Here is a 12,437-nt window from a genome sequence, read left to right on the forward strand (position 1 = left end):
GTGTGTGTGTGTGTGTGTGTGTGTATGTGTATGTTAGACTAGTTTAAGTGTTTATGTAGTTAATAAAGTCTTACTTGTATCACACTTGGCGTTGTTCATTGTTTGCTCATAACTGGTGTCCCTAATCATGCAGATTTTTGCTACATGCTCTGAGTAGTATTGTACAGTAAGAAAGTTATTTTCCTTAACCAGGAAATTAACGTTCTTAGAATTAACAGACAGTTGACACTGAGAGGTCAAATGAATGCTTACAGCAGATCTAAATATTTATAATTAATTATAACTAGTTATGATTAATTATTCATATTTCCCCTTTGAGCAGATTCGCTACAGTGCTTTATAAATAAAGTTGGCGTGTTTCATTTCTCACCTAAGAATCTCCAGCATTTAGATGCATTTCTCACTCTGTGTTTTCTGATCTGACTTCAAAGCGCTCAGAGTATCTTGAATGTTTTTAGGATTCTGAATGTGAGGGATGTTCATAACGTCTCTGCAGGAAGAACATAAACATGGGTATATGTTGTATTTTAGACAAGTCCCCTGTATGATTTTATGATGGCCCTGGCAGGATTCTTAACCAGCAAAACTCCCATTGGCAACTATTTTCATCAGAAAGATCAGGCACTTTGTTGGTAAACAACATGGCATTACTTTTATGGCAAGGGAATTTTCACAGTTTTTTTTATATCAGACATACTTGAACTGGGTAACTGCATCATTAAGTTTTATTTTTTTCCAATTTTGGAGCGTTTCCTCCCATCTCAGCCTTTGGAAAATGTCCATCTGCAAATGTTTCTCCATCAAATTAAAACACAGTTTGGCCAAAGCACGTCGATTTGCTAGCAGAGCTTGGTTTATCATCTATGGAAAACATGGATTAATGATAAAAGAAAAAACTGCCGATAACATACAAATACATTTTTGTCATGTAGACTATACTACCATGGCTTCATTGTCAATCAGTCTGTGGAGATCACATGGCATCAAATAACTGATTTTCTCCAGTTTTGTGGTGGACTTTTTCAGTAATGCTGAAATCTAAGAAAGAGGGACAAATAAGCAGCATTACTAATCTAACGACTGTGGGACATATGCTTACTTATTATATAGACCACATACCATAGCTTTTCTCTCAGATTCATATTTGGAATATATCTCGTATAGCTCTTTAATCCGCTTTCTTTTCAAGGAAGATTCATGGCTGACTTTGTTCCAGATCTCATGCATGTCCTTTAAAAGACAAAGGATGAATAACAGTTGAGTGATCCTACACTCATTTACTTAGTAATGCTGAATTTGAGCAGTAAGTAAGTATTGTATATGACATTTGGTCCTCACCTGATAGCTGTATGCTGTCAAATCAGAGATGATTTGATTTCAATGTTTTGCATAAGGCTTTCAATATTGTCATTATGCTCTGACAATCTGAGAAGAATATCCTTTCCCGTCTGTCTAAATAAAGGTTTGAAACCCTAAATGCAGAAATGTCACAATATAAGGCACCTTTGAGAGATATAATTAGTAATACTGCTACAGTGATTAAACACTAGATGGAGAATAGATTAACTGGGCTCTACATAAGAATAAACACATCTTGGCAATAAATATAGAAGTGTGTACCACACTGATGCTGGAGAGATCTGTCTGCAACTGAGAAACAGCTTCACTGTGATCCCTTCGCCTTTTCTACACAAGACGATTAATGATACCTGAGTTTTTTTTTCTCTGGAACTACAGACAAAACAGAATCACAAAAAATTGACTTTTAGTTCCAAAAAACTTTTGGGAAAGATGGCAAAACATTTTTGTTCTTAGACATTATTAGATAACATCACATTATTAGGACATGCATTAGACATACATAAATTGTATAATGTCAATCAAACAATTTTGAAGTATTTTGCAATTATTTTATGTTATACAATTTATTTATTATTATTGAAAAGAAATCTGGCAAAACGTCTTACTGAGTTTCACTGTCTTTTTGAGTTTATTTATTTTTTCTTTGACTGAAAATTAACAAATGATGTTTAACCGAATATTTGTGTTTTTACATACACTACCATTCAAAATTTTGGGGACAGTAAGATTCTTTTTTTTTTTTAATTAATACTTTCAAGTAGCAAGGACACACTGACAGTAAAGACATTCATAATATTACAAAATATTTTAAATAAATGCTGTTCTTTTGAACTTTCTATTCATCTAACAATCCTGAAAAAAGTATAATGGTTTCCACAAAAATATTACGCAGCTAAATTGATATTAAGATATGCTTGTCTGTTGTTGGACTAGGAAATGCATATCAGAAAGATTTATGTGACACTGAAGACTAAAGTATGGCTGCTGAAAATTCAGCTTTGTCATCACAGAAATAAATTACACTTTAAAATATTTTCAAATAGAGAAACGTTATTTTACATTTTTTAAGTATTTTATTGTATTTTTGATCAAATAAATGCAGCCTTGGTCAGCATAAGAAACTTTTTTCAAAAACATTTTAAATATCTTGTATTACAAAAAGAGAAAACATTTATCTCCTATTGCTATGTACAGATCACTTCCATGCACTTTCCTCTACACAATTCTGTCTTTTCAGGTAACACTTTATTTTACAGTGTCCTTGTTACACATGACATGTTACTTGCACTAGTACTAACAGTAAATTATGCATAATTACAAGCAACTAACTCTAAGCCAAACCCTAATCCTATAACCTATAGTACATGCTGTTCATTACTCAGTACTTATTGGTGTGATTACACTGTAAGAAAAATTGCCTTGAAAAGAAAAGAAAAGACTCTATGATACAAACAGTTCAGCATCACTGAGACTTTTAGTTCTCACCAACAGTGTCTGGAAGACCCCAAACCTCCTCACTGTCATCCTGGTCCTCACTTTTTCCAACAGAATAAAGTGTGTTCCTATCAAACAGAGTACTTTTAATTACGATTAATGTCTTTAAACTAAAATCAAAGTCGTATCTTGAGCAGCAGCAGCAGCATACCGTGTGTTGATGCTGAATGTCCCATTGAGGCGCTGTGATGCGGTGTCCGCCGCATCTCCACTGAGCAGACAGTCGCCCTCATCCGCCACACGCTTCTTCCGCGAGTCATAGAGAGCCAGAGACAACTGAACCTGAGCACAAACACTCCCTTATCAACATACGCCAAGAGCTGCCTTCAGGCCAGGATTTTGCACTCAAAAGTATCCACAATATTACAAACATCAACAACATGTAAAACGCACATTTGTCTTTCAGATACTATGAATGCTGTTACCTGGGCGTCAAACATCTGCCGGTAAACTTTACCACTGGAAAGCACACGTGTGTCTGCCATTGTAGGTACTAGGGGTGCTCCGATTGATCGGCTACTAGGGATGTAACGGTTCACTCAACTCACGATTCGATTCGATTCGATTCACGATTTTGATTTCACGATTCGATTCGATTCGATTCACGATTGTTTTTAACAAAATGAGATTTAAGACAACTTATTATAAATACAGGAATTGTCACTTGCACAATCCAGGCAGTGTCACGTCGTCACTAAAGTTTATAAATTGCATTTCTTTTTAATTCTTGCCAGTGTTTAACCATTCAGCGCTCGCGCGCTCTCCTGGACACCGTGCGCTCATGCACACTCGCAGCACACACACATAACGCCATGTTCATAATATTACTCCGTTTGCAGTGCATATGTGGTGCATATTTTTTCCGCGCTCATGTTAACGGATTAAAGCGTTTACGGCACACGGTTGCGGTCCGGCAGTGCGTTCAGGAGCGGTGCGTCTGCAGCAGAGCAGAGATCCTTTCCACACCAAGTCTATTGCTGCGCTGCAAGCGCTGAATTAAAGTAACAGCGCATTGTTTGCAGTAAATATGAACATGGATTGACACGAAAAGGTAGTAATTACAGCATAAATGCATATTATTAAAGTCTACTGTGTTTCACAATCAACACCTATGGCTTTGTGGCTAGGTTTAAAGGGAAAGAGCACTTTTAGATATAATAATTTTAGATACAATAATATATGGCACTCGTGGAGGTAGGAAAATAAAGTTCTTTATGAACCGCATGATTGCTTGTAATAAAGATTTCATTGCAAAAGAAAAGGCAGTAGAGCTTACTATTTCTGTCAATGGTAAGTTTGTGATAATGTAAGAAAAGTAGTTTAAATGTTTTGCCAATTGCTTGAGCAACTTAATATATAAATCTAGAAGTAAATGCAAAAGTAAAAAGCATTGAATAATGTGTTGCTTATATTTATTGTATAAAGATTTCATTGCAAAAGAAAAGGCAGTAGAGCTTACTATTTCTGTCAATGGTAAGTTTGTGATAATGTAAGAAAAGTAGTTTAAATGTTTTGCCAATTGCTTGAGCAACTTAATATATAAATCTAGAAGTAAATGCAAAAGTAAAAAGCATTGAATAACGTGTTGCTTATATTTGTGTTTAAACATGTCTGTGAAAGATTGTATTACTGTACTGTGTAAAAAAAGGAATTGCAATGCTGAAAAAGCATTTTCAGTGGCAATGTTTGAATTTGAAATCAAAATAATGGATAAATGTTGTGTTTGTGGTAAACAGCCATGGATCAGTACTCAAATTTCCCATTCAAATGTAGTTTGAACCATAGCCTATTACCAGTAAAATTTGAGTGCAGTAATTAGTCAAACAAAACTTTTTGATAGCAAAACAGTTATACATAATACTGTATTTTATTTTACACTTCAATTTCAATTCAATTTCACAAAAAAAATAATTAGAATATCACATTCACAAAGGTTCATATATCATTCATGCCCATATATGAGAAACTAGGGATAAACAGAGGCGGATTTAGTTATTTGGGGGCCCCAGGCAAAATATAGGAATCGGGCCTTATATATTTGCACACATTTACCTAGATCAGCCTTGAGGTTCCTTTTTTGTTGTGATGCTTGCTGCTGCACAATGGTGCCCCACAGTTGTGTCCAGTGTTTCTACATTTTTCATGGACATGTTATAATGTCTTTCTTTCATGCTGTAGACCACGAAATAGCAATTGATTTACAGTTTTTTTTCACAAAAACAAAATAAATGATAAAATGATAAACGTCACAATTGAGCCTTTAAACCATTTTTTAAGAAAAGAGATGAGTCGGAAGTATAAATTATGATATTAATTTAAAACGGGGTTATGTGGGTGGATTTTCGGATTGGTCTGAACAGAAACTGCACACGGGATTATTGAAAATGCATATTGATTCTCTGCCAGCAGGAAGCGCTTTTGTAACATCAGAAGTACAGCGCTTTCCCCAGTCACGGCTGTAAACAAAGCAGCGCTGCTCATGAACGCTACTTTATCAGATAAAATGAAAATGTCACTGAAACTTTTCTGAAGACAGTCGGTACCCTTCAGAGATTCATTCATATAAAAACTTGAATTAGTGAGAATGAGAAAAATATAGCCTATATTGAGAAGGAAAGTCCACTGATGAGTTACCAGCGTAAGCCTGTGTGCCAAAGGCTGTCTAATTCTAAACTTTAAAATACACTTATTTTAGTTATTTTAACTACAAATTTAAATGAAAATGAAAAAATAATGAAATGGAAATTATACATTTACACACCTTAGTATTATATCAACCAAACAAGTAACTGCGTATGCGTCCTCTAATTGGGTCCTTCTCATAAATGAGTAAGCGGCATTTAAAACAATAAACATATAATATGCACTGTTGCGCAATATTTAATTACAGCTTCAGATACATGATATTTTCATTTGCTACAAGCAGGATACACAAGAAGTGTGTTCAACTCGGACACGCAGACAGTTGTCGTGGTGATAAACACTGTAAAAAGCAACCATTCTCATGTCAGCACTTAATGCGCATCTCGTATATGAAAAGCATTTTAAGGGGCCCTTGGCTTTTGGGGGCCCAAGGCGGTAGCCTACCTTTGCCTAAAGGGTAAGTCCGCCTCTGGGGATAAATGTCAGACATATCCACCGTTTTCTTGCCGTAAAAATGGGCGCGGCCATTTGTAAATTCTATGGGTCTAGCTTCCGGTTTCATCCGCGTCCAGCTATTTTTATCTGTACAGAACCGCTCCTTTTGCTGCTTGATATTGAAAATGGGTGTGTCTTACCATATTATTTAAATGTATTATCTTAATTATGAACACACTGGTTTGTAGTGCAAACAGTTTAACCGTTTACTGCATGTTGTTATTCTTCTCGTTATTTCCCTATAGCGGCCAATGAACCGGAAGTCTCACCCATAGGCTTACTTCCGCGTTGAAGAAAAAGGTGGATAAGTTCAGTGAATATTTTTTAGGGGTACGTTTATTTTTAAACATCAGTTACTGCAACAGAAAAAAAGAGAACAAGATTTACATGAAAAGATGTTTTATATTTATTAAATAATATATATTAATAGATAACAGGAAATTTGGCAGATCAGACTCATCATGACAGCATAAATGATTGACTGGAAATACTTTGACAGTGAACACTATTATATTGATATAATGTTGTTAATCAGGTTTTATGGGTCACTGGATACAAAACAATGTTGTTAATTAAATTAAAAATTAAATTGTATTTTAATATGCCGTCAAAGAAGGCGACATTTCGTCTCCTTGTCTAAAGTTGTATGTCACGTCCCGTCTGTATCACTCCCAGTAGTGTTGTCTAGGATGCACTGCACACTCTCTTTGTCTGTGCATTTTTTGGTTCTTAAAGCACGTTTCCTGTTCAAGACCACATTAGTAGTATTGCTTAGAAACTAATCATTCAGTTCAATTAAAATCTGAAATATAGTTGTAGCTCTGCTTCAATGGTTAATTCCAATGATTAAATTGTTGTTATGAAAGAATACAAAAAACCAACCTCCTATAATAAAAGTTGCATTTTTCTTTAAGTCTGCAGTTAGCTGATATGTCCTCATCAGTGAACATCCTCTCTGAATACTGCAAACATGAAATATGCATAAAAAAGGAAGCCACAATCACTGTATGCATAAACATCCACAACAAAGATACCTACATTGTACTTGCCAGATGTTTGGTTTTGTGACTCTTCACTCATATCTGTGTGAGAAAACAGGAACAAGGTTTAAAAAACAAGAACAATCTATTTTATGAGCATGAGATCTGATGGAGAAAAACAGTGAATGTTACCCTTTTCACGTCTTTCCCTGGACTCCTCCTCGCTGGTCTGACTTTTCATCTGTGGACAAAATGTAAGCAACCCTGTTGACGACTAAAAATAATACAAACCAAATGCTGTGGAGGACAATGTCGCTTTAAAATGGGAAAGACAATACAGAAATATCTTATTTCCTAAGAGTGTTTGCATTTAAACGTTTAATAGAGAACTCATTAAAATTACCTCAAATGAACTCAGCAAGGAGCTTTCTTCTGAGTTCTGAGGAATAAAACAAATCATAATAAACATACTATTCATTATAAACCATTACCCACTGATGATACATTATGTGCCTAAAGATAATGTGCTTAAATCAGAGTGACACAACAGAAAGCCTAACCCTTTGAACTCACTAATGATTCATCTGTTCCATTCACACATCACGCTCACTCTGTGTAGCAGACTTTTCGAGTGTACATACCACTTGAATTGGGTTTTTCTTTTTGCGAATCTTTGAATGGAGAGCAAGAACGTCTCCTTGAGTTCGAAACAACTGGACTTGAAGTTCATCATAACGCTCGCCCATCTCCCGGATCTGTTTGCGGTACTGGTCTTTGTCTTGGAGATTTTTTGAGTTCTCCAAATGGTACTCCTCTCTTGTACAAATAGCCTATCAAAAGGGCAGTGCCATACAACTGTTGTGGTTAATGTGATGCATACAACGGATACATTGAATAAATTTGAATAGAGATTGGCCTTTCTTCATCTAACACAGATGTGCCCAAACTTTTTATTATGAAGGGTCAAAAATCAAACTAGATTTAGGGCCGTGGGCCAAAAGTAAATGTTGCATTATATCCAACTATATTATTATGTTCTCTCATGCAAAGATAAAAGTGTGATACCTTGTCTCTTTCTTTGATGACCTCTTCCAGCTGCTTCAGAATGTCTTCCATTCGGTCACAGTACATTTTGGAGTCCTTTTTTAGCATTGTGCATTTCAGTTTCAACTCATCCTTCTCCTCTCGATACTTAAATTTAAAACCAAAATTATATATAATAATATTAATGAATAATTTGTTACATTTATATAGCGCTTTTCTGGGTACTCAAAGCACTTTACATGGAAGGGGGGAATCTCCTCACCCACCACCAATGTGCAGCATCCACCTGGATGATGTGACGGCAGCCATATTGAGCCAGAACGCCCACCACACACCAGCTTATTGGTGGAAAGGAGTGAAGAAGAAGCCAATCAGTATATGGGGATGATTATGAGGCCATGATGATGGAATTGGTGAATTTGGCCAGGATGCCAGGGTTACACCCCTCCTCTTTTTCGAAGGACATTCTGGGATTTTTAATGACCACAGAGAGTCAGGACCTCGGTTTAACGTCTCATCTGAAGGACGGTGCTTTTTGACGGCATAGTGTCCCCATCACTAACTATACTGGGGCATTAGGACCCACACAGACCACAAGGCGAGCACCCCCTGCTGGCCTCACTATATATATACACACACATATATATGTATATGTATGTATACACACACATATACATACACATATATAGTCACTTTTTGTTTCAAATGGACACCGTTTTTGTTTTATCCAGCTGCATTTAGTGCAACTTATAACATCCAAGTGAAAGATATAACACCAACATGTCAGAAAAACAAACAAAAAAACAATCACTAAATTGTAAAAAGGTTCACCCCCTTGTGTCCGTATTTTGTTGAACCACCTTTTGCTTTAATTACAGCCTTTAGTCTGTTGAGATACATCTCTACTAACTTTGCACTTCTAGACTTTACAATATTTGCCCACTCTTCTTTGCAGAACTGCTCAAGTCCAGTTAAATTTGATGGTGAGCGTTTGTGGACTGCAGTCTTCAAGTCATTCCACAGATTTTCAAAGGGGTTTAAGTCTGGGCTCTGACTAGGCCCTGCAAGGACATTCGCCTTTTTCTCCTTCAACCACTGTGTTCAGTTTTGCTGTGTGCTTTGGGTCATTGTCATGTTGGAAGGTAAACCTTCTTCCCACTGACAACTTTCTGGCAGAGGCCAGCAGATTTTCCTCAAGAATTTGACAGTATTTTGCCCCATTTCCCATTGACAACTTTCTGGCAGAGGGCAACAGATTTTCCTCAAGAATTTGAGGGTATTTTGCCCCATCCAATTTTCCATCTATCCTGACAAGTGCTCCAGTCCCTGCTGCAAAGAAACTCCCCATAACAGGATATTACCACCTCCATACTTTACTGTAGGAATGCTGCATTTCTGGATGGTGAGCTGTATAGGATTTCCACCAGACATATTGTTTGGTGTTGAGGCCAAATAATTCATTTCACTGTGCTTCAAGGCATTGATAAAGCCTTTGAAATTTTATTGTATCCATCCCCTGACTTGTGCCTGTCCACAACTTTATCCCGGAGATCTTTTGACAGTGCCTCGCCACCCATAGTTGATTGTTTGTTTCAGTTGCACTACCAAGAACTGAAAGGCTCCAGGAAGCTCTTTTCATACTGAGCTAATCAAAATGGCCACAGCTGATCACAGTTGAAACTCAAATGGCTGTGTGCCATTGAGAAGGTGATTAGCTAGTAATTTTTAGGAGGGGGTGATCCTTTTTCCAACTCAATAATTCATTTTTTTTTTTTTTTTTTTCCCTGACATGTTGGTTTTATATCTTTCACTTGGATGTTATAAGTTGCACAGAAAATACAGATATTTTTTGTTTTATTCAGCTGTATTTACTTAGTGCAAAATGACCACAGCTGATCACAGTTAAGTCAGAGTCATTTTTCGGAGAGGGGTAATCCTTTTTCCATCTCAGTGATTCTGTTTTTTTATTTTTATTTTTTCTGACATGTTGGTGTTATATCTTTCACTTGGATGTTATAAGTTGCACAGTAAATACAGCTGGATAAAACAAAAACTGTGTCTGTCTTTATTTCAGGCTGCAAAGCAACAAAATGTGATCATTTTAAAGGGAGGTGATTCTTATCTATACCCACTGTACATTTATACATACAAATACACACACAAAAAACCCTCACAGTATGAAATGCATAATAAAAAATAAAGTAAAATTTACTTTGAATCCAGTCTGCATGTATTATTAAACACAGGCTACCTTATCACGCAGCTTTTCTGCATCATGTAGGTCTCTCCTTAGATTGTAGAGATCATTCACAAGCTCCTGGTATTGTGCCTGACTTTGTTGCTTGAATTCCTTTAATGACTGTGAATCAAGCTTTTCGTGCTCCAGAGTTTGGACCTGTGTCAATGAATTGTGTGTATTAGGCATTCTTGTTCATATATTGATTAGTGTAGCCTAAGTTATTTACCTTGGAAGCACTTTCGAGCTCTTGTATATGAGCTGTAAGGAGATCATTTTCTCTCTGCATCTGCCAGATCAGCTCTGGACTTGGTCTCTGCTCCATGGCATTTTTCAAGGTTATTGTCTTTTTCCATTGGATCTTTGAGTCACTTTCTGCATTCATTAAGCTGTGTTTCAATTTCTCAATCTTATAGAAAGGACCAAAGAGGGGGAAAAGAAAATACACAAAGAGAAAAGATAAAATTTAAAGAGAAAAACAAAGAGAAAAGATCATAAAATTACATTTTAACAATATTTGACTAGCGGCACTCATAGACATGCTACAGGGATGATGTATTAGGCCAAAACTCAGAAAAGAGTTAGCATTTATAGCACTTAAGAGTTCTTAAGTCAATAGTTTTTTTCGGGTGTTTGGCTAAATGCCTAAAATAAAGTCTGCAAGCACAAGCTCAAGATATTTTATAAAGATATTTTTTAAAGCATTTACTTTTCTTGAAAAAGGCTTTTGTTAACAAGTGGCTAAATGGGGCTACAGAGGTTAGGGACATTAAAAGTCATCACAGCGAACAGGAAAACTCATCTACTCACTAGTCCTCTTTTACCAAAGTCTTTGGTTTTTACAGCCTCATTATGTTCATAATCACGTTCTTGCAAACTATTCTAACTCAGACTTTCAGGGAAAATGTTTTAAAATAAAGACTGAAAGAGCTGCCAGAACTGATGGTGGCTTTAACGTAATGCGACTGTGTTGTAATTTGTTTATAGCCTACATTTAGATGGTTACTGCTTGTGATTGCATTTAGGCTTCAAAATACACACAAATCGAGTTAATTTGTGAAGAGTATGATAAAACACTTAAGAATCATAAACTTTTGTTTGTTGCTGGTCACAGAGCTTATTTTCTGCAACAATTCAAAAGTCTAAAAAAATCCTTGTTGAGGGAACCAGGGAGATGTAACTTTCAGGTTGGCCTACAAAAAAAAACATAATCACTGCAGTACTCTATTACAATTATTACCATAACTGCAAATAAATAAATGCATTTAATGTCTTATTTCTATCTTTAGATTTTGTTGTGAACTATGACCAGGACATGTTCTTGACAGGTTTTCCTGGTGGACTGACTGATCACCTCGAGCTGGAGGTCTCTGTTACACATGAGCGCGCAGTTCTTCTCCTCGCTTAATCGGGTCAAGTCGTGCATCAGTCGGTAATTCTCGTCTCTCAGTTTACGTGCTTCATCGCACATGCGTTCGCGCTCATCTCGGATGCGCTGCACGCGGTCCTGCTGTTTGTGCAGCTCGCTCTCACACAGCTGCAGCTGGCGGATGGCGTCTAGCTGCTCCGCCGCCTGCGCAGACACTTCGAGTCGCTTCCTCCGTTCGTCCTGTGCGAGCTTCTGTAGGCGAGAGACCTCGCTCATGAGGAACTGAGTGAGGCCACATTCACCGGCAGTGTCTGGGTGAACAGACAGAGAGTTCTATAAACCAGTTTCCATACAGACCCATGGCAGACGATATAGTCAACAGGCACAGCATTTTAGCTATGCTTCTGGACTCTCAGTATAAAAAGCAAAAATTGTTTCTCTAGCACAATATAATAACTTTCATTTAGAATATTATCTTAATATTAGTACATTCTATTAAACCGTTCGTTTGCAAATTCAATCGAGAGAGTGGCCTTCCAACAGTACTGGGACTTGCAATGTTTGTATCACTCTTTCCATACAGACTGTGTCAGTCTGGACATTTGAGGTGGGGACTTTTCAGAGACTCTTCTTGCAGTGTACATTGTTACACCTTTAGGTGGCAACAAGTGAGTGTCTTTAACAGTGATTTGTTAAATCATTCATTCAACAGGTTAATTTAAAGGGGTCATATGATGCTTTTTTAAAGATCATTATCATTATTTTGTGTATTTGGTGTAACAGAATATGTTGACATGCTTTAATGTTCAAAAAA

At 36.7% G+C, this 12,437-nt stretch overlaps 1 protein-coding gene and 1 pseudogene across 1 annotated transcript; both read right to left on the bottom strand.

Moving 5' to 3' along the window:
• Positions 1-3,341, bottom strand: part of LOC107703207 (coiled-coil domain-containing protein 180-like) — a 25,652-nt pseudogene extending 22,311 nt beyond the window's left edge.
• Positions 3,342-6,548: 3,207 nt separating this feature from the next.
• On the bottom strand, positions 6,549-12,267 carry LOC107703208 (caspase recruitment domain-containing protein 9-like). The gene is made up of 10 exons (XM_016505762.1): positions 12,205-12,267; positions 11,609-11,956; positions 10,484-10,663; positions 10,270-10,413; positions 8,040-8,165; positions 7,616-7,804; positions 7,167-7,215; positions 7,033-7,076; positions 6,877-6,956; positions 6,549-6,737 (listed from the first exon to the last, which is right to left on the bottom strand). Exons 1-10 carry the CDS (start codon positions 12,265-12,267, stop codon positions 6,644-6,646), a joined length of 1,317 nt encoding a protein of 438 aa, XP_016361248.1. The 3' UTR covers positions 6,549-6,643.
• Between the last annotated feature and the right edge of the window lie 170 nt (positions 12,268-12,437).

Source organism: Sinocyclocheilus anshuiensis, unplaced genomic scaffold, assembly GCF_001515605.1.
Source record: "Sinocyclocheilus anshuiensis isolate Anshui unplaced genomic scaffold, SAMN03320099.WGS_v1.1 scaffold542, whole genome shotgun sequence".
Taxonomy (NCBI): Eukaryota; Metazoa; Chordata; class Actinopteri; order Cypriniformes; family Cyprinidae; genus Sinocyclocheilus; species Sinocyclocheilus anshuiensis.